The sequence below is a fragment of the Dermochelys coriacea genome, chromosome 5 (assembly GCF_009764565.3).
Source record: "Dermochelys coriacea isolate rDerCor1 chromosome 5, rDerCor1.pri.v4, whole genome shotgun sequence".
Taxonomy (NCBI): Eukaryota; Metazoa; Chordata; order Testudines; family Dermochelyidae; genus Dermochelys; species Dermochelys coriacea.
The window spans coordinates 42,774,958-42,798,007 of NC_050072.1; the positions used below are offsets into that span (position 1 = coordinate 42,774,958).

The following is a 23,050-nucleotide window of genomic DNA, read 5'->3' on the forward strand; positions in this document are numbered from 1 at the left end:
ATCCAATAAACAGAAAACCCCAGATCAGGAGCTAAGCACCCGCTTGCCCCAGATGCCATAGAGACTGCTGCAGTGGAACTGGCTTGACTGCTTGTACCGAGCAGCCCAGGAAGAACGTAAGCCCCAGAGACTTATGGTGGACTTCCAAATCAAGAAGATCAAAGAAACCGAAGAGGCTGAGGAGACAACCCCCCACAGATGCATGGAACAACTGGAAGCTAAATACAGAGCTCACACATTGCAGCTCAAAGTACTGGAGCAAACAAAGGAGTTTCCTCAATCAGTTTGGGGTTTCTGCCCTGCTTTTTGGCAGTCTCCCCTGAGGTTGGCACTCACGTTCATGAGCTACTCCAGACAGCGTGACGCATCCTTATCAATTACAATTGTTTAGTCTGCAGAAGAGAAGAATGAGGGGGGATTTGATAGCTGCTTTCAACTACCTGAAAGGGGGTTTCAAAGAGGATGGCTCTAGACTGTTCTCAATGGTAGCAGATGACAGAACGAGGAGTAATGGTCTCAAGTTGCAATGGGGGAGGTTTAGATTGGATATTAGGAAAAACTTTTTCACTAAGAGGGTGGTGAAACACTGGAATGCGTTACCTAGGGAGGTGGTAGAATCTCCTTCCTTAGAGGTTTTTAAGGTCAGGCTTGACAAAGCCCTGGCTAGGATGATTTAACTGGGACTTGGTCCTGCTTTGAGCAGGGGGTTGGACTAGATGACCTTCTGGGGTCCCTTCCAACCCTGATATTCTATGATTCTATGATTACGCACCTTCATCCTTCAGCTGGTCAGCCTTTTCAATATCTTCTGGCAACGAATCGGAGAGAGGCAACATGTCATTCTACATTAAAAATAAATAAATAAATAAACCAGAAGTATATTCTGATTCAGGTCTAGGCCCTGGCTACATTAATGGCTTCTTCCACAACCTTCATCCTGAAAGGGGTTGTGTAAACACAGATACCTTTTAGTGATTGCACCATTAGACCTTACGTCAGCAAGTGATCATACCATTTCTGTAATACACACTAGATCAAGATAGTTGTCTGTTCCCGCTTAAAAATCTTACAACAATATCCCTCTGCCCCAGGAAAGTGGGGTTTTTTTTTTTTTTTTTAGTATGACCTCCAATATCCCCATTTTCTTCCTCCCGAGTTTTCTCTCTGTTTTTCTGGCACCAACAGTATTTTTCCTATGTTGGACCCCTTTGAATTTTAAAAGTATAGCTTTTAGTTTTACCTAAACTGGTGGTATGGAATGCTTTAAGAGACTACATTTTCTCCATGGGAGGGGATATGCACTGGAGCTGAGGGCAGAGGGACCAGGAAGCTGTGGCTGACCTCAATCAGTTTCTAGCCAACTGTCTTTGGAATTGCAAAATGCCTAAGTTTCACTGACAGCAAGTATCCTTCATGATAGAAAGAAGCCCATTCTTTTTAGTAACATATTTTACATGGGTTATCTTTGATATGACTGAATTTATGTCCTGTCAGAGTCCAAAAACTATCCTGTTCCCCTACCTATTACAAGAATTTCATCTGAACATCATTTTTATCAAGTTTCCACATTATTTTGACATATATAACATTTTAAGATTCCACAGCATAGTCACAATCTTAATTGGCTAATGATAAAGTAACCCTAAAGACTAAAATCAATTCTTACCTTGTGAAAAGAATTTGAGAAAATTTCTGTCAAGTGCTGTGGCACTGCAAGATGCGTATCTTCTAGGCTAATCTTAAAAACAGTCTCCAAACACTGAATTGCAACTTCAAAGAAATGAAATCATGATTAAAAATATAATTTTCTCAATAGAAATGTGTAAATAAAACTAACTAATAAAACTAAAAATAAATAAGGCAAAGGTACACTTCCTGACATATTTGTTGGCTAATTAAGCCTAAAAACAAAAGGCAGTTCTTTGGAGAAGTTCCCCCAATGGAAAGAAAAAAATAAATAACCTATTTAGTCTCTACTAGGCAACTTTGAAAGGCAATAGAGGCAGAAGCTCTTTAGTGTCTATATATAGCTCAGCCACCAAACTTAATTCCTGACCCAGACACACTTCTTTTAATACTCACTTTTTTTAATTCCATTTTTGACCTACGACTAAATTTAAAAACAAGATAAAACAGTACACATATATGTAATGCAGACATATAAACCAGTTACACATAAAAACTGCTATTTTTATAATTGTCTACTACATATAATTAGCATGAAAGCACCATATTTCTGACATTTTGTGTAACATAAAAGATGGGCCAATTCTAAACTGAAATATCTAAGTAATAATTACTGTTTTCAAATGTGTCCATTTTTACTATGCAAACCAAAGATTTTTACTAACAGCTGACTCATTAATCATAGGCTCTCATCCTGCAAAGTACCTGCTACATCCTGCGAAGTACCTTGCACTCACACAAAGTCCCACTGATGCCCGAGCCTAAGGATCCACATGAGCAGATCCCTTCCCAGGATCAGAGGGCCCCAATCCTCCAAACATTTAAGCAAGTTCATAACTTTACTCATGTAAACAGTTCCAATGATGTCTATAGGACTGCACATAAGTGACATGCTTAAGTGTTTGTAGACACAGTCAAAGACTGTAATCTTTATACATAGCTTAGAAAGGGTGTCTCATTCATGTATCTTAAGGTTATGGGGCAAGTATTCAACACACTGTGTGGGAATCCAGCAGCATGACTCCCATTAAGGTACATTATCTGCTAGTTTTAGAATCAAAACTGAAAAAGGGTATGAAATGTTTTGTTTTTAAAATGGATACGAATAGAAACTTATTCTTATGGGTTTTTTAAAATATTTTAATAAAATTTAATAAAAACAGGGTGGTTATTTTTTTTAATTTAAACCAGAGATAACCTCAAGAAACCAAATTCAAATCAGGGTCTGAACTTCCCAAAAGTTAAGGGGGCATCAGGATCTTGGGTGTTGAGGGTCCATTCTAATTTTAACTTTCAGATGTGACATTGTGAATCTGAAAAATGATAATATTGAGATAGTATAGGGGAATCGGAAAGGAAAATCTACTAAAAATTAACAATAACTGATGTTAAGGAGTCTGTTTTTTATCGTCCCAGCTGAGAGAAATGTTAAAAGTAAATACCCAGCATAAATGGTAAAATGTAAAAATAGATTTATTTAATTATAATATATAGTAAGTTAAAAGTAACAAAAGTAAGTAAAATTCTTACATATTTTATGCTGACAATGACTCTTTAATATTGATTGGGTACATGGCAAAATATTAACATACTGCACAGAAACTTTGCTTCTGTATTCTGTAATGTTAACCAGGTTCTGTGTCATTCAGTAAAAAACAATTCAGGGTCTGAGTTAAATTCCTTCTCTTCCTTGCACTAGACCTCAATGACAAGAAACGTAATTGTGGTAAACTGAATATTGATTTTATCTTGTTAATGAAGATCTAATGGCGAGTTGGTGACTTTCAAACCAATTTTATTTGTAACCTAAATTCAAATCTTATCTTCTGAGGTGAAAGACAAGTAAAATATTCCATTGCATTTCTATGCAGTACATGTTCTGTGGAAAACTACATGCACAATTCCATTAACAATAATGTGAATTATATTAATAGTACCTTTATAATGCCTACCAGAGAATCAATGGAACCAGGTATCCAGTTTCTCTTAACAATTTAATATAAAGTATTAACTGTCAGATATAAATAATAAATTCAGGCTTTCCCTTGTAGGGTAGCTCAGCAGCCCATCTGTGACAGAATGCTGAGTCATGACAGACAAATCAGCACTCTGATCACTGTAGCCTCATTAGTTTCCCCAGCAATAGCTGATTGAGGAAATAGGAAGAAATCAGAGGGGGAGGCTGGGTGAGTTAAGGTATTAACTGGTGCATCAGCTGACTAGCCTGATAAAAGCTAGGAAGTGTTGTGGGGAGGACAGGACTAGCTGTGCCCAGATTGAAGGTGATCCCAAGGAAGCAAAACCTCTCTTCCTCTCACAGCCCTGATGAATAGGGGCTGAATGTCATAGGAATTAGGACTCTTGTTTTGCATTGTACAGATGTTGGTAGAGGGGGCTTAACTAAGTTATACTGAGTGGACACTAAAGAGAGTCTGAGCAGTTCCTGGGGTGGCCACGGATGTGGTGGGAGGACACATACTCCATCACACTTATTTTTACCTTCAGACAATCCCTTTTCTAAATGCCTCACCTCATTTTTAACTCAACCTAAGAACAGAAACTATAGGTTAAAACACTTTAAAAAAATATTTCAATTTTTACTCCTCTCACTTTTGGGGGGGAAATGCATTAAGTTTATGTGACAACTCCTAGCTCCTCTTCTTATTTGTTTCTGTTCAAGGAAGGGGGGAAGAGAACTCTCAATTCTAACAGATCACATTATGCTTACATCAAATATTATGGATGTATTATTAATATTAGAATACATTTCCATAGTAGAAATAACTGGCTCATATATTACAGTGAGCTCCCACAATCCCCATTTAATTGAAAAATTAACACAATCTGAATCTTTATAATTCCCCTGCCACAAGTTTAACAAACGTTAGTACCCTTACGGGATAAATCAATGAAATAGACGTTTTGCTCCCACTGAATGATAGTCTCCTGCTATGTAAATGGCAAACCAAAACTAAAGACTTTATTAAAAATAAAGGTGGAGCCAAAGCACAAATATTTATTTTCAAAATGGGAGAGACCGATCCTTTCACAATGTGTAATTTTTTAATATACTAAGCAACTAGGATGAAATGTTAACCCCACTGACATCAAAATGAAGCCAGGATTTCACTTCAATTATATACAGTAGTTGCAATTATTTGTCTCAAGGATATTCGTATGGAATAGACACCACTTGCTCTCTGTCCCACTACCACATTCCTGCTATCTGACTGTCACAGGCAGATGAATTCACCCCAGAGCAGAGGGCTAGGCAAGGTTCTCCACACCACTTAAGCCCTCAGTGAAATTCACTTTGATTCACAGGACCAGTGCAAGGCCCTCTGCTTTACCTAAACCACAGGCTTTGCGGTGGTGGCTCTTACTAGGATCAATCACTTCTTACACTACCTGTTGGTGCAGTGTATGAGAGGTCACAGATTCCAAGGACAGAAGGGACCTCTGTGATCATCTAGTCTGACCTCATGTAATAATTGGTAATAAAACTTCCTGCAAATAATTCCAGTTTGAACTACACACTGATCCCACATAGGCAGGTCCTGAAGACAGCAATGAAGTGTAGATGCTGGAATGGCCAAGGGAAGAACAAAAGCAGCCATTTAAACACACTGCATAAATGAGGACTGAAGCTGCTAATCCATACACTGGAGAATCAGGTGCAAGAGAACTATTCTATTCTATTCAGGCTTTCGTACCATGCTCATCACCATAGTTTCTGAGCACCTTCCAGTAATGCATTATGTGACTGTTCTCTCTCATTCTCTCCCCAGAGGGAGAAGCATGTGTAGTGGAGAGTCTTGTTTTTGGTAAAGTTTTATTTATTTTAAATACATATATCTGCTGCTATGTGTTTGCATTAGAGGAAGTAAGATCAAAGAAATGCATCTTGCACTCAGAGCAGAAAGTATTGAGGTTTGTGTTGTTCTTAGTTTTTGGGAGAGTTTATTCCAGTCTCAGGCCGCTCCCCACCCACACATGAAAGTTCTGTCTCATGCACAGATAAGCTTTACTCTTGCTGTTGAGAGTTCCATTGTACCAGAGGAGTTGTCAACCAGAGACTGTGTGTCCTGGCTGCACAGCAGATCCAGACCCTGGAAATGGCAGGGTGTGTGTCACCTCCCCAGTCCACCCTCTGATTTCTGTTTATGCAGGTGAGTGAATGTCACAAATGAAACATGCAAATGAGCAGTCCTTCTACACTGGGGTGAACTTCACCTATAGTCTGATATACTTGTATGCTTCAGCCAATCAGAGTACATTTTATCAATAAAAGATGGCTTTGAAAAGCATGTTATACTTTTATTTTGATAGTCCTCAACTGGTTGATTTTTTTTTTTTTTGCATAGTTTGTTTGGTATTTGATAGTTAACAATTATACAATGCTTTACAACCCCACAGAACACTGCAAGGTACACAAAGTACCCATGTATTGAATGGACCAAATTCTTCCCTCACAGTCTTGTTCGGAGCTATGTTCACACAATCATGGGCAAGATTTGGTGTGACATTTATTTCACATAAAATAAAGTTAACTTCTATTGCTAAAAAAGGATCAGCTATGCAGATTGGTTGGCACAGATGCTGTATATTGTATAATGCAGCATATGGTACCATATTTTTGGCAACATAAAACTCTAAAATTAGGACTTCACTTCTCTGTTAAAATATGCTCAATTGTGGAAATGTTCAATTTTATCTCTGAGCATTTACATGCCATTAAAAGTATTATAATCCACTTTTGTTTAGAAAATAAATCTCTGTTAAAATTGTAGTTCATTTGCCTCAGGGCAACTCTAGCCAACATCTGTGTCAAATAAGTGATCAGTTAACCCTTCTTAGTTACAAACCATCAACATTTAACAGTATTTTATTTAAAAACAATATGAATAAAAAATTCCCACTTCATAATTTTAGTTCTACAAGTGTGGCCTTCTTATCAACTGGAAATAAGTTTCTCAACAGGTATTGGGATTTTTAAATTAATATAGTTGTTCATCACATATCAAATGCACTGACTATTTCAGCTTTTGTTGTTAAACTGAATCTTTAAAATATGTTTTAAAAACAACAGTATAGAAAACCCAAATCTCTCTTTCCTGTCCATGTTAGTGAACTGTGTTACATACATCTAGTCTAGTAGAAACCACATTTGAAACCACGTTTATACAAGCAGGGAATCTGTGATTGAACGATATGTTTAAACATGGCTCAAGAAGAGTGCACACTAAACCAGGTTCTAAAAAAATGTAAAGAGTCAGCAGGGAAGGAGTTAACCATACTCAAAACTTTGGTAAAGGCATGTCTGCATGGGGGCACTTATGAAAATTAAGGTGAATCAACTAAAGGTATGAAGTCAATGCATACAAATTAAAGCATGTTAAACCCCTATTTGGATGTTCTTGCTCAGGAATAAAGTGGTCTTAGTTTGCTGTAACTTAATCTTCCTTTGCCAAGACAAAAATATATCTGTCAAGAATCCTTACCACTATGTGATACTTGGAATCACTGATAACAGCCCTCTTCTGCAATACTGCTCTTACAATAAAACATGTTTGTCAAGACATATAAATGGTGCATTCTTTGTGCATTCACTCTCAGAGGCACAAGCCTGACCTCAAATAGTACATGGAACTCCTATCAACATTAACAAGAGCTCTTCATGTGCATCAAGGTAGAATATGGTTGCTCATGATTTGGCCCCTCACCCACTCCGGCCCCCGCCCCCACCCCAGATGCTGTTGACAAAAGTGTTGTTCTTCAGTGTGTTATCCACAGATGATAGCGCATATGAAAAATTGAGGGAAACAAGGCATGAAAATTGAGTGAGACAAAAGCCCGTCCACATCATCCCCCCAGTGGTAGGGACAATAGCATTACCTAATTTAAATCCTTAGCATAATTGAAAGTGCTCGTTGTTCAGAAATAAGACAATAACTTTAGGACCTCTTCAAATTTACACAGATTTTAGGATTAGAATCTTGTGGACATGTAAAATCTCAATCTATTTCAGGAATGAAGATCTTTTTCCTTTAATAACAAAAATTCTAAAACATTTCACAAAGTTTTTGTGAAACTCCAAACTCCTCCCATTCCTAATCCAAAATTGGCAACTTTATTTGGTAATAGATAAACCGACAGAGAGAATATTGGAATCTACAGGATAAGGAAATAAATTGTTCAAATAATAATAACTTCCTGACATACAAGAGACAAAATACAATAATTTCATCGTAAGACAACATGAATAATGAATATAGTTCATTCACATTGCTTTTTGTCATGATGTATATGTCAACCAACCTAGCATACAAATATGTGGCCTTCAGTATTTACCTTCCAAGCTTTCTTGTTCATCTGAAGTGAAAGCATCCAGCTGACTCTGTTCTCTCAAGAAATGGATGACCGCATATACTAGGCGTTTGACTGATGACATTTTAGAAGCTTATGAACTTCACCTAAATTATAAAAATATTAAAAGAAATAGAGACATTTTTAACATTCATAAGCATGGTACTTTAGGACCAATCCCTGAATACTCTGCACACCCTAAAGTCCCATTAACTTCACTAAGAATTTTGGATGTACAAAATATGCATCACTAGATCTTCATCAAAAAGCATATCAAGAAGGGTATCACTAAACATTTATTTATTTCAATAAGATTCATAAATCATAAGGCCAGAAAGGACCATTGTGATCATCCCTGTGTAAAACAGGTCATAGGACTTCCTTGAATTAATTCCTGAAGGAGTTCATAAAAGTTTGTTATGCGTAATTTAATCAATTAATTTTGCTAAAAAATACAGTTTTGATTTAATGACTAAAGCACATGCAACTGGAAGCAGGAATACTCAAATAAAAAATAATTTAAAAGTACATGGACAGATGTCTCATGACTGGCATAATTATACACTTCCATTTTCTGACACTGTGCTACAGAATGGCTTATTTTCCCTTTAGACTGAAAACTAAAACACTGTGACCTCAGTGCAAACTTGTGATTAGTGACATGCTTCTGACTCAGCCTGATTTGCATTCAGCATCTATTTGGAGTTATATAACTTCTCTTTGGGAGGAAAATTAGTTCTAACTTTTTCTGAGTTTTTTGCCTAAACCACTAAACAGAATTTATTTTTGAAAAAGAGCAGTGTTTAACTATGCTTTAGAAAAAGAAAATCTGAGATTTAACATTTAGGCAAAAGGCCACACCTGTAAAAAGCATCTTTGTTTATAGAATACTGGTTATACTATAGATGTGGTTCAACCATCTTTCGCAGCTATTCAGGAGACTAACAGAAATGGGTTACCAATTTGAGATGAAGTGCAAGTAATAGTCTTACAAAATATATGGGATATTTTGACCGTACTTTCAAGTGATCCTTTGAAAGAAGAGGTATTCAGGAGAGCAGGTTTCATTGTCTACGGTACAGCAAAGATCACAATAATATACACTCTATACACTCATAGGAATCTAAGTAATTGAAGACGTATATAAAACCCACATTGTAAAGATCATTGTCCATTAGCTTCTCTACGGTTCACTACGGGCATTGACATGCTGTACATTAGATTTGACAGGCTCCCCCAGTCCAAGGCATGGCAACACGCTCAGCAGTGGCAGGCACCAGCCAAGGCTGCCCATGTTCAGCCCCAGGGCTCCTTGGCAACCCGCTCAATCGCGCAGCTAGCCAATCTGGCAGAAATGGCTTTTCTCACCCATCTGCTCTGCCCCAGCTCAGGGAGGGGTACCCGGGTCCGAGGCAGACGGGCGGGGACGGCTGCCGCCCGGGAGACCTTCCCCTGGCACTGCCTCGCACGGGGAAGGAGGCACAAGGGGATGCCCTGCTCTTGATGCTCCCCCCTTCTCGGAGAGACACTTGGAAGAGCCCGATTCCCCCCAGGCGGCAGCATTATTCCCGCTGCGGCACGGGAGCGCCCAGAGCGCAGCCCCCGCACCGAGGACGGAGGGCGGCGGCGGAACCCTTACCGTGCAAGGGGCGAGAAGCCCGGCCGGAGCAGGGCTGGCTGGCAGCGGCTGCGGCTGCGGCTGCGGGGCTCCCCTGTCCAGATGCTCCCTCCCCAGGGCGCGGGCCGAGGAGTTGCCGCGCCGGGGCGCGGCCGGCGGAAGTGGATGCGCAGCTCCGCCGAGCCGCCACTTGCCCGCGGGCACATGGCAGCGGAGCGTGCGCCTGGGCTCGGGCGCCCCTAGCAGCTGCCGCCCCGCCGCCCCCATGTTCTCCCTGGGCAGCGCTGCGGGCCGAGCGGTCAGCAGGTAGCGTCGGGGGCCCGACAGCGGCTGTGGGAGAGTCTCGGGCTGCTGCGGGGCCCGCGGTGGGTGCGGGGCGTCTGAGGGGCCGGGGGGATGGGGCTGTCGGGCTGGATAAGGGCGACTAGGGCGGGGTATCTGAGGGGTCGGTGGGGATGGGGTGTTGGACTGGACAAGGGCGGCTGAGGGTCCTGCCTACGCCCCCTGACAGCCGAACCCCTGCCCTAAACCCCCTTCTCACTGGGGAGGGCGTGTCCTGCCCCCCGTCCCTTTATGCGGGGTCATCCCGTTCCCGCACACAGCCATAGCGGCGCCCCTGCCCCCAAGCCTCTCCCCAACGGGGGGTGGGGTCCCTGTCTGTCCCCTGTGAGGTAGCCTGGCAGCCGCTGCTCTGGCTTCCAGTCGGCTCAGGAGAGAAAAAATCTGGTTCCCTCAAAGGCGGTTAGATTTGTGTGTGATAGTTTCCCCAGGGCACGTTCAGAGGCCCCAGATGAGAGAGGCCAGGAAAATAATAGTGCAAGAAACGTTAAACCATGCGGGATTGCTTCCTTCAGCATGTCAGACTTTCTGCGGCCTGAAATAACCCTCCTTATTTACAGCACCCTCAGGTGCAGTATCGATCAGACAGGGTCTCTGCCTTGAAATTCTTGCAGTCTAGTTAGTTCCAGACCTGTAACAACAGAAATGGGCAAAGAAACAATGGAGTGGAGACATGGAGGAAGGATGGGGTTAGAGCAGTAAGATATTTTCAGCAAAGGCATGAGTGCAGCCAGATGGAGCAATTTCTAATTTTATATATTAAAATAAATGTCATTAACTCACTGCAGCTGGTTGCAGCAGAGGGTTTTAAATGAGAAAAGGGTTGTGTCCTTGTGGGCCAGTTCAGGATAGATGTTCAGGGTAGCATGAAAAAAGGCATGTAGAATGTTGTGGAAGAAGTGGACAAATGAGGTATTATTGGAGGAGACGAATGAAGGGGGAGGATGGGCAGATCCATGTAGGGCCTTGAAAGTGGGAACAAGAGACCTTCAAGGTGGGGTCAAGAAGCTTATGTAATGGAGAAAGGGAAGACAATGGAAGGGTTCACAATGTAAATACTTTGCAGTAATGAGAAAACAAGATATTTGTGATGAATGGAACTAAATTTGAGTGAAAATGAGGTGACCTTTGCAGTAATGGACATTTGAGAAGTAATGCAAATATTGTGTATATAATACAAATGATATGTATATCCCTTGCACATTATCATTGCTGTCCTGTCCCAGAGCTTTTGGTTATGTCCACTTATGGTTAAAGGGACACTATCAATTTAGAAATCACGTTTCTGTACTAAAAGTGTTTACCTGCTATTGTTGAAAGTAGTTCCGAAAGTCACTATAACTGGAAAAGGGCGGGGGGGGGGGGAATCATAGAATCATAGAATATCAGGGTTGGAAGGGACCCCAGAAGGTCATCTAGTCCAACCCCCTGCTCAAAGCAGGACCAAGTCCCAGTTAAATCATCCTAGCCAGGGCTTTGTCAAGCCTGACCTTAAAAACCTCTAAGGAAGGAGATTCTACCACCTCCCTAGGTAATGCATTCCAGTGTTTCACCACCCTCTTAGTGAAAAAGTTTTTCCTAATATCCAATCTAAACCTCCCCCATTGCAACTTGAGACCATTACTCCTCGTTCTGTCATCTGCTACCATTGAGAACAGTCTAGAGCCATCCTCTTTGAAACCCCCTTTCAGGTAGTTGAAAGCAGCTATCAAATCCCCCCTCATTCTTCTCTTCTGCAGACTAAACAATCCCAGCTCCCTCAGCCTCTCCTCATAAGTCATGTGCTCTAGACCCCTAATCATTTTTGTTGCCCTTCGCTGTACTCTTTCCAATTTATCCACATCCTTCTTGTAGTGTGGGGCCCAAAACTGGACACAGTACTCCAGATGAGGCCTCACCAGTGTCGAATAGAGGGGAACGATCACGTCCCTCGATCTGCTCGCTATGCCCCTACTTATACAAGGAGAGTTCTTGGTTTGTGTTTTACATTGTGTACAGTCATTTTCACTGTTTTTTCCTATATATAAGCTACTTAGTTTCCCTTGTTGTTTGGATTTTTCAAACAGGTGAGAGAAAAACACACTTTAAAAAAATTAACAACTGGCAGAAGGACAGGAAGGGGCAGGTGTGGTACCTGAAACTGCAAATGGATGCTCATCCTTTTTACGAGTTTTAAATTTAGAAGTTTTTATCTCTAATGCTTCCCTGTGATTTTTCCGTAAAAACTAATTTTATCTCTTTCATTTCCCAAGTATTGCTTTTTTTATCTGTTTGTAAATAGAAGTGAAAGTAATACGGTAATTTTTATTGTTTCATAAATCCTTTGCCAATCTTTACTTTAGTGTCCCTCCTTTGCTGAGGTACCAAGAGCAGCTACACTGAACTCGGACATGTAAGGGGAAATCCTACCATCAGACTGTCTGGAGTGGCTCACAGCCATAAGTGCCAGCCTCAAGGCAGACTGTCAAGAAGCAGAGCAGGGATCCCAAACTGGTTGTATGTTCTATAATTAGATTTTACCAACCCAGTAACAAGTATGAACCCCTAAAGTATTTTAACAGTCTTACCATGGAGTTACAGACAGACTGGAATGCCCAAAGACACTGTCTTGCCATCCAGGCAAGTTGGTTGCTATACCCCAAAGATCATAAAATATTCAGGTTGCTTCCAGTCCCAAGAGACTAGTCACTTACCTCCCCAGATCAATTTGTACCTTAGATTTCTCAAAGACAACACTTGTAACCAATCCTATAATTAACTAAAGATTTATTAACTAGGAAAAAGAAATTAGCATTGTTATAAGGTTTAAAGCAGGCAAGCATATATATACACAACTGAGTTACAGTCTGTGGTTTGAAAAGATGACAAAGTTGTAGTGATCTGTCGGCACTAAATGTCTTTTAGGGCTAACCAAGGTTGACCCTGGGGATCTCTGCTTCTGGTTCGTAGTTCTGGTCCTGTCAGGGTATGTCTGCACAGCAACTGGCCCCCCCTGGCTGGACCATGCCAGCTGACTTGGACTCATGGGGCTGTTTCATTGCTGTGTAAACTTCTGGACAGTACTTAATTTGTAATGAAAGAGATGCTGGGGCTTAAGCAATTAGGTACCGAGACTTGAGCAATTTTTATATTTTCATAACTGACACAGCAAGCCCAGAGGTGGCAGAGGGGATATGAACTGCCATGCCTAGAGGTGCCAGGGCTCAGCCCTGGCAAACCCTGGCACAAATTAAACTCTGCTTCTGGGCCTGGGCTGGACCCCAGGTTCTGGAACCCTCACAAGGCACTAGAGCCAGGGCTCCAGCCCTTGCCTGGAAGTCTACACAGCAGTGAAACAGACTCACAGCACAAGCCCCGCGAGCCCAAGTTGGCTGCCACAGGCCAGCTGCGGGTGTGTAGTTGAGGGTATGCCTACATAACAGAGTCCAAACAGCAAAAGAGAGACAAAAAATTTTCTCATCAGCTATTTTTATTTATTTATTTTTTCTTCAGAATTCAAGCTGATAGGAAGAGCCCTTTTGCATATAGCCTCTTTATGGATATGAAAGGGCAGTTAACGAAGTCTTTGTATTGTGATGTCCCACAGTGGCTCATAGTTTTGATAGGCCTTTTTTGATGGCTAGAAGACGATCCCTCCTGACTGGGTTCAGTTTCAGGCCAAAAATTTTTTACCAGGCAGAACCTTAAGTATTACCTTATAGCAGGGGTGGCCAACCTCTGGCTCCAGAGCGCATATGGCTCTTCAGAGGCTAATATGCAGCTCCTTACCTCGGCACTGATTCTGGAGCTATAGATTCTAACTTTCCAGTTTGCTGGGGGGGTGCTCACTGCTCAACCCCCTGTTCTGCCCTAAGCCCTACCCTCACTCCAACCTTTCCCCCAAGGCCCCTGCCCCTTCCCCTGAGCCTTGCATGTCCTTGCTCCTCCCCCCTCCCCCCCATAGCCTCCTACGCATGTGAAACAGCTGATTGTGGTGGGCGTGAGAGGGGAGAGTAGGTGCTGATTGGTGGGGGCTGCCGGCAGGCGGGAGGGGCTGGGGAGCTGATGGGGGGCTGCTGACTTATTACTGTGGCTCTTTGGTAATATACATTGCTAAATTCTGGCTCCTTCTCAGGCTGTCCACCCCTGCCTTATAGCATGTGATAAAGATATAATGCAGGGGTCAGCAACCTTTCAGAAGTGGTGTGCCGAGTCTTCATTTATTCACTCTAATTTAAGGTTTCGTGTGCCAGTAATACATTTTAACATTTTTAGAAGGTCTCTTTTTATAAGTCTATAATATATAACTAAACTATTGTTGTATGTAAAGTAAATAAGGTTTTAAAAATGTTTAAGAAGCTTCATTTAAAATTAAATTAAAATGCAGAGCTCCCCCCCCCCCCCCGGACCGGTGGCCACACCGGGCAGTGTCAGTGCCACTGAAAATCAGCTTGTGTGCCACAGGTTGCCTACCCCTGATATAACAAGTGAGATTAATGCATGCTGCAATTTGCAAGCATTTCATAAAGTCTAAACACATTGTTATAAGTTCAGTATTCATCTTAACCATACTAATGCACAGGTGAAACAGACTGGTTTCCAGCAATGAATTTGTCAGTGCTCAGCTGAGGCCTAAAGCCTTAGCAAGAGCTGGTACCTACCTCTGTCAGCATCACATCCCATCAGAAGTTCAGCATACACCTGCAGAACCCGTAGTAATATAAATTCCCTACATTACTTTTCTCTTTAGAACAACTTACGGGGAAAATGAAAATTTCAATTCAGAGCAAATTTCTAGCTGTAAGAACTCATCATAGACAAAGTGGAGATTTCAGAGTCAGCATCTGATTCTACCAAAATGAATATGAATACCATTTGCCAATGACATCTTTTTCACCATAGGGTCAAGAAGGGTTTAAATTAGGGGTGGGCAAACTACAGCCCTCAGGCCGATCCAGCCCGCAAGCTGTTTTAAGCTGACCTGCGAGCTGCACCATGCAGCTCAGCCCCACTCTGGCTGGGGCGCTGGGTCAGGGGCCACACCACGCAGCTCGGCCCCACTCCGGCCGGGCTGCTGGCTTGGGGGCTGCACCAGCGGTTTGGTCCCACTCTGGCCAGGGCACAGGGTCAGGGGCCTCACCACACGGGTCCGCACCACTCCGGCTCTTACGCACTCCAATTGCCTCCTCCGGTCTTCCAATGGGAGCTATAGGGGCGGTGCCTGTGGATGGGGCAGTGTGCAGAGCCGCCTGGCCATGCGTCCGCGTCCCAGAGAAGGGACATGCTGCTGCTTCCGGGAGCCTCTTGAGGTAAGCACCACTCGGAGCCTGCACCCTGAGACTCTCCCCACGCCCCAACCCCCCTGCCCTAGCCCTGATCCTCCTTCTGCTCTCCAAACCCCTCAATCCCAGCCCGGAGCAGCCTCCTGCACCCCAAACCTCTCATCCCCAACCCCACCCCAGAGCCTGCACCCCCAGCCAGAACCTGCACCCCTACCCCAGCCCTAATGCCCATCCCACCCTCCAAACCCCTCAGTCTCAGCCCAAAGCACCCGCCTACACCCCAAACTCCTCATCCCCAGCCTCACCCCAGAACGCGCACCCCCACCCCAATTTTGTGAGCATTTATGGCCCACCATACAATTTCTATTCCCCGATGTGGCCCTCGGGCCAAAAAGTTTGCCCACCCCGGTTTAAACACTTCAATACACTTGAAATATACAACAAAAACGTGTGAAGAAAGCAAACCAAAATATAGAGTAATTCTCTTGCCATCTTACTTCATCCTTTCGCAACATTCTTGTGCTATGTCTACAATAGAAGCTAGGGGTATGATTCCCAGATTGTGTACATATACTTATGCTAGCTCTCATCAAGCGAGCATGAGTATAAATAGTGTAGTTGCAGTAGCACAGGCAGCTGTTATTGCAGCACAGCTTGGCTATACCAACTACGTACCCACCATTTTCAGGAGAGTTTGTACTCGGCGTAGCTAAGCCATGCTGCTTCTTCCCGTGCTAGTGCAGCTACATTACTATTTATACTTTCGCTAGCTTGATGAGAGCTAGCATGACTATGTGTACACAAGCAGGGAATCACAGCCCTAGCTCGCAGCGTAGACATAGCGTCCGTGAGCAGAAAATGCCTGAATAAGGGCTGTGACATTCTGCTCAGAATACCCAGAACTGTAAGTCATTGTGTTAGCCCTCTGCCTCAGTAAAAGTGAGTTTTGCTGGAGGTTAGACTCTGTATCAGTTCCCTGCCATGCTAGTCTGTCTGCTTCAACAACAAACTCCTCAAGACTCTGCCTGTCTTAACCTTCCCATGCGGGTAACCATCAGTGAACCCCACTTCCCCAAAGATGTCACTCTAGTGTACAGTCCATCTCACTGGACACTCAGAAATTGTTTGCTGCTTTCAAATATGCAGAGCAAACACCAACCTGTTAGTTTAGCTGAGTACTCACACTTGACTTCAATATAGCAGCACCGAGATGGTTTGTAGTAAACCTAAGAATAAATGTATTAAGAAAGAACAGAGATTTTAAGTGATACTAAGCAAGAAAAAGAGACATATAGTTACATGCAAAACAAAACATGCTTTCTAGTGATTGAAACTTAATTCTTGCAAGTTATATCTTTGTCTAAAACAGTTTCTCACTTGCAGCAAGTTATCAGTAGCTTCCGCCCTTCAGGCCAAGAGGATCCAATTTCCACAGGCTCAAAAGGTGCTCTTCCATATGTCCCCTAAGTCAGCGGTTCTCAACCAGGGGGCTGCAGAGCCCTGGGGCTGAAACCTGATGCTCTGAGCCCCGCTCTGAAGCCGGGAGCCGTGCGGGACTGAAGCCGGCGCCGCTCCAGCCGGGAATCACTAGAGGGTGATCAATGAAAAATCCCAAGTCTGTTTTTTAAGCTTGGTCACCTGGGATAGGGAGAGGGACTGACTTTACTGAGGCTTGGAGACAATCAAAGCAAGTCTTTGGGTATAAACAAAGTGTGTGGCGGCGGGGGGCGGTAAAAACCTTAAAACTTGAGGGTGGCTTGTTGGAGGGCACAGCGATTCTATCAGATCTAGTGCCTCATATAGTAGCCCTGCCCTTGCTCCACTCCCACATGGGCAGGCATTGCCTGTTTATTGGTCAAGCGTCCCAGCTGTGTCTTTGAGAGAAAGGAGCAGAGCCGGCTGAGCATAGAGACCAGCGGGCCTGGGTCTGCAGCCTAGAAACGGACAGGGTCAGGAGAAGCCATGGGCAGGGGCAGTGAGTTATACCTCCACGTGGTGCCTTAGCACCAGCAATATTCAGAGCCCAGGGGCCCAGCTCGACCAATATGTGGGGCTGGGTGTCCCCCCCCATCCCATCTGCTGCCCCCCCCCGCGCCTCCCCCAAGTGTCCCCTGGCCCCCTCTTGCTGACCCTGACGCATGCTGCCCCAGAGCAGAGCTTCCCTGCCTCTTATGTGAAGCTCCATGCTGCCTCCCTGCAGCAACTGCTGCCCAGGGTCCTAGTGCCCCCATCTCGACTGCCAGGGCAGACTGATTGAGCCTGCCATTCCCCTCAGACCCTTCCCTTTTCTGGCGGGACCCTCCACTAGCACAGGGGGGCCCCCTGCCTGCAGTCACCGCTCCTGCCCCATGCTGGGCAAGGGGCAGCCCCATCCCTCACCCCCAGTGAGGCTACAGTCAGGGGCAACAGCAGGAGAGGAGGCACACGCAGCATCCCCCAGCATCCACCATGGGGGAGGAGAGGGAGATTCCTGGACCTGAGAGGGGCCCTAGGAGCACATGCAGTGACAGTGGTGGGGGTGAGTGTGCTGCTGTGGAGGCAGGAAAAGGGGGGCTCCTCCCCCAGAGCTTGCTGCTGCCAGCAGGGAAAGGGCATGTGGGAGTCCTCCTCTCTGGCCCCTGTCCCAGACCAGCCTGCCTGCACCCCTCATCCCCAGCCCTGCCCCACCCCAGAGCCCACACTCCCAGCCAGAGCTTTCACCCCCCCACTGCACCCTCAACCCTCTACCTAGCCCCTCCAACACCCCAAACACCTTATCCCCAGGCCCAGTCAGAGCCCCCATCCCACTGCACCCTAACCCTCTGCCCCAGCCCTGAGCCTCTCTAACCCCCAAACTCCCCAGCCCTAATAGAGCCCTCACCCCCCACACTCCAACTCTCACCCTGAGCCCCTCCCACACCCCAAGCCGCTCATTCCCAGCCCCAGATGGAGCCCTCGCCCTCTGCACCCTTACTCTTGCCCTGAGCCCCTCCCATACCCCAAACCCCTCATCTGCAGCCACAGCCCTCACCCTGCACCCCCTCCCTCCACACACCCTCCCATCCCCAAACTCCCTCCCAGAGCCTGCACCCCAATCCCCTGCCCCAGCCTAGGGCCTGCACTCCAGACCTCCTCCCTCACCCAAACTCCCTTCCAGAGCCTTGAGCAGGTGGGGAGCGGAGTTTGGGCAGGGGTGGGTTCTGGGCACCATCAAAATTTCTACAAACCTGCCACCCCTGGCCATGGGGGCACAGACCCTCACCATCTAGGGACAAGCTCAGAGCTGGGCTGGCAGGAAACAGCAGGGATTGGAGGGCAGAGGTAGCACCGGGAGAAGGCCAGCACCCCCAGGACGGGCCCCAGGGACTGAGAACAGCCCCTGCCCCAGAGATTCCCCCCCAGCCCCACTGTGTAATTCAGAAAGGGGAGATTTGACCCTTTTAACTCACACCGCTGTTTTTGAGCTAGTTTTAAAGAACAGTTATCTATTTAAGAAACTGGGAGCCAAAGTCCCTTTGAGACAGGACTTGAAACAAAGTTCCACTCTACCAAAGCTGTGTTTATTCCTTGTGCTGTACCATCAGTTGTCCCAGATTCTACTATGTTGGCAGCGAGAGCACAGGTTTTCAATCCTGTACAAATCTGATGTACATCACCTCTTGCTCAGCTGTAGAGCTGTCAGTGGATCCATCAGCAAGCATAGTAACAAACTTGGATTTATATATGCATTTTTGAGATGCTTCCCTAAGATTTGTGATTGTTTATATAAAGTCTTTCATTCCATTGGTGTTAATATAACTTGTTCAAGATTAAGGGCACTTTTAGCTTCTAAATTAGAATATTTCAGAATGAAGTCCTATCTAGAGGTTGTGTAATCAGCGTTAGATGAGGTATTGGACCTTTAAATCTCACTGCATTTTATAGAGCGGTCTAGTAACAGGAGATTCTTGTGGAAAATAACTTATTCTTTTTTTTGCTTGTATGGATTTCACTTGAGCAGGAGAATAGTCATGTATATGTAGGAAATAATTCTGAATGTATTACAAGAAGACTCCAGTTATTGGAAAGCATCTCATGTTTCTTCATATTTCACAAAACAATCTTTGACATGAAATCAGTATATGTTCTGCTTTCCATGAATTCTGGAATGTGTACCTTAGCATTCTCATCAGCTTGTTTTACATTCCAAGTAGGGTTGCCAACTTTCTAATTGCACAAACTTTAACACCCTTGTCCTGCCCCTTCCCTGAGGCTGAGGCCCTGCCCCTTCTCTGATGCCCACCCCCAGCTCACTACATCTCCCCTCTGTCCGTCACTCACTCTCTCCCCACCCCCACTCACTTTCACCAGGCTGGAGGAGGGGGTTGGAGTGCAGGAGAGGGTGAAGTCTCTGGCTGGGGGTCCGGGCTCTAGGGTGGGGTTGGGATGAGAGGTTTGGGGTATAGAAGGGGGCTCTGAGCTGGGGTCAAAGGGTTCAAAGTGTGGGAGTGGTTCCCAGCTACTGCGAGCTATGGAGTCGGTACTCGGAGTGGGGCGCCGGGGCAGCAGGTGAAGACCCCCTGGCCGCCCCTGCACCTAGGAGCCGGACTTGCAGTCTGCTTCTGGGAGCCACACGGAGCCAGGGCAGGTGGGGAGCCTGCCTTAGCCCTGCTGCTCCGCTGACTGGACTTTTGGCATATTAAAGTCTCCTGGATTGCTTTTAGTAGTCACCCAGCAATTGAAGCAGATTCCAGTCAACTCCCGGCCAAGATGGAAGGGTTGGCAACCCTAGTTCCAAGGCTTGCTGGTTCAAATTGATGGACTCTGGTTTTCCACTTTTGTTTTAGCCTCCAAATCCAAAAGGATTGTTTGATATACTCCATAATTTTAACCGTTTCTCAAAAAAAAATACCTGTATTTGTACAGTCCTTATACGAATGTGACTAAAATATTTGGTGTGCCAGTCAGAGCTTGCTTTTCAAATTAAATAGCTTCTCTGGCCTTTGCAGCAGCACTCAAGTTTGCAGGTATAAGGCTCCAATAAAGTATAAAGGGAGGTGCCATCTCCTTTACCAAGTTATGTTTTGCAGAAGTAACAAGTAATCAAATTTTAACTTGATGGCAAAATATACTGTTACTTGGCATTCTGGCAAAAATATTTGCTTTTGAACCATCTGACTGTTGCTTACAAGTGTTGTTATTCTTGTTGAAAATCCAATTGTGTCTTATAGGGGCTGCAGCTGCTACAATGTCTTGCTAAATTTTTGAGGTTGTAAAAGTTGCTACACAACCTACACTGATTTGGTTGGAAAAATCTGGTTGTTGCTTGGGTTTTTTGGTCAGCAAATTTAAATTGTTCTTTGGCATTCCAGTGACAATAATTGCTCTTAGAACTCTTTGGCTGTTGCTGAAAATCCCATACCAAACCTCTCCCATCTTCTTTCCTGAATCCTCTCAGAGCACCAATGGACAGCACATTCAAAGCTGCACCATACAGTTATCATAATTCCACTGCCATGTTACTCCAGATAGAACACATCAAAAAGAAAGGTAATGAGAGCAGGAACTACACAATGATGAAATCTGAGGCTTCCCATTGTATTGGCCCTAATATAAGTTATGCAAAGAGGACTTCAAGCAAAGAGACACAAAGTTTTAATTTTTCAAATGATCAGAGAGCAAGCTCCATATTTCAGCAGATTTTGAAAACCTCTGTTGAACATTAGCTACTGAATTAGCATTAGCCAGTGCTTAACTGACAGTACAGGGGTGAAAGCCTCCTGGTTTTGTCACTCTTCAAATGGGACACAACCACCCCCTAGCTTGGGACAAGGCTCTTTGGGGGGAAATCATAAACAAAGAACTTGGAAATGGTTGAAAGAACAACCTTAATGCACAGAGGGAGAGGGTCAGGGTCAGCAGAGAAGCAGACTAATCTGGTCCCCAGAAGGATGAGAGCATTTAGGATAAGATGGGTCTAACTCTTAGTGGGAACTGCTAAGCTGTAGGTAAGTTAATATGCCTTTCTTTCTTTTAGCCCTTTTCTCTCTGACAACTGTGTTCCAATGGATGGATAAATAATATTTTGTTTGGAAGAAACTGGTTGGAGTCACCTTCATTTTCATAATGATCACTACTCCTGAAGGAAAGTTTCTAGTAGGGGCTAAACCTGTTGAGAAAACAAGAATGGTAAAAAGGGGTGCCATTACCTGGAAAGCCAGTCTAAAAGTGGGGTGACTCATAGGATTTCATTGAGAGAAATGAAGGGGCTGGGCCTATCACTTGAAAGGGGAGCTGTAGCGATGCTATGACTGACCAGTGCGGCACATCCTGCTGGTTGTCTGGGAATTAGCTCTTTTCCAGTTTACAGAGCGCCCTCTGTAGGCCAGTGTCTCACCTATCACTGTCCCCATGTCCCTCCCGGACCCCAGTGCCCTTTACCCTGGGGTTCTGCCTCAGCAGTACCCCCACACTCTGGGTCTCCCTTCCCAGGGGAACCCCCAACCCTCTAAACAAACTTGGCTCAGTGGCTACGCCAGTCATCATCTAGCTCCTGCTCACTGGGGCAGACTGCAGTCTGTAATGGCCACTCATCACAGGCAAGGGGGTAGGACTAGCTGCCTCTGCCTAACCTTGGGCTGAACCTCTGCAACCCCAGTACCTGTGCAGGCCTTCACCAAGGCCTGCAGCCTGGGGGTTTACCAGGCAGGAGCTTCTGTTGCCCTATCCCCAGCCCTGCTCCTCTCCAGCACCTTCAGCTCCTAGCCCTTCCAGGGCTAAAGTGAAACTCCTCTGCATCTGGCCCACAGCCCTCTTATAAGGGCCAGCTGGGCCCTGATTGAGCTGGCCACAGCTGTGATCAGCTACTCACTCAACTTCCCCAGCTGTTCTTAATCCCTTTTACCCAGCCACAGCCCTCGCCAGGACTGCTTTTAACCCCTTCAGGGCAGGAGCGGGGTAACCTCCAAAACACTGAGTGAAGGGTCAAAGGGCCAGTTTACCCTGGAACTGTAACAAGAGGAAAATACAATTCCTTTTATTTGGCTGCAGATGGAAGAAGGCCTTATTGAAAATATAAAGCTAGCAATGGTATTTTATCCAGGAAGCTTGTCCTCTGAGAATGTTCTATAATGAAAAAGGCCAAATTTAGTTAAAAGTTACTTTAATACTGTTAACAAAACAAGGGCACCGTGAAGTTAATGGAAGATGAAGAGGTACTTAGCATCTTGCAAGCTTTGGTCCCTTTATGTAGAGGTGTGAGGAAGATTTCAATATTTCATTTCTTCTTGTCTTTTCCCTATGAGGAAATGTACTGTCTAATTGTTCAAAAATATCCACGGATTTCTTTTTTGACACTGTTTTATATTTAATTTTGTCTGGTTCTTTCATGGTGTCATCACTAGGTTATATCTTAGGATTTATGTCCGAGGTTCATTCACATATGTTGCTCATTCAGAATCAGTCTGCAGTTACTGAATAGTTGTTACGGAATATACGATTCAGATAGTTGATAAGTCTTTTATATCTTCACTTCACTTCTGGCCAAATTTTATGTTTTCTTTTTCCTTAAAGCTTTTAAAATGGCTTGTCAGGCAAGCCTTTGTGTTTGGAAATAAAACTGTAATTTCCCAAGAGTTTTAGGCCCCCAAGAGGGTAAAGATTTTATAAAATTCTGATGTCAGCATATGGTCTATCTTTGGTTCCACAATAGTTTTACAAAAAGAAAAGGAGTACTTGTGGTACCTTAGAGACTAACAAATGTATTTGAGCATCAGCTTTCATGAGCTACAGCTCACTTCATCGAATGCATTCAGTGGAAAAT

At 44.5% G+C, this 23,050-nt stretch overlaps 2 protein-coding genes across 5 annotated transcripts in view; one reads left to right on the top strand and one right to left on the bottom strand.

Moving 5' to 3' along the window:
• Positions 1-9,822, bottom strand: part of SGTB (small glutamine rich tetratricopeptide repeat co-chaperone beta) — a 38,836-nt gene extending 29,014 nt beyond the window's left edge. The window contains exons 1-4 of one of the 4 annotated variants that reach the window (XM_038402380.2): positions 9,692-9,822; positions 8,038-8,159; positions 1,667-1,770; positions 773-842 (exon numbers count right to left, since the gene is read on the bottom strand). In XM_038402380.2, coding sequence (XP_038258308.1) covers positions 773-842; positions 1,667-1,770; positions 8,038-8,137 — 274 coding nt within the window. In that variant the 5' untranslated portion in view covers positions 8,138-8,159; positions 9,692-9,822. Of the gene's footprint in view, positions 1-772; positions 843-1,666; positions 1,771-8,037; positions 8,160-9,420; positions 9,588-9,691 lie in introns of those variants that run through there. The other 3 variants (XM_038402381.2, XM_038402382.2, XM_043514204.1) reach the window with 3 other exon arrangements.
• Positions 9,823-9,863: 41 nt separating this feature from the next.
• The window catches only part of NLN (neurolysin), a 65,913-nt gene continuing 52,726 nt past the window's right edge, over positions 9,864-23,050 (top strand). Inside the window, exon 1 of the mRNA XM_038402373.2 lies at positions 9,864-9,976. Coding sequence (XP_038258301.1) covers positions 9,936-9,976 — 41 coding nt within the window. The 5' untranslated portion in view covers positions 9,864-9,935. The remainder of the gene's footprint in view (positions 9,977-23,050) is intronic.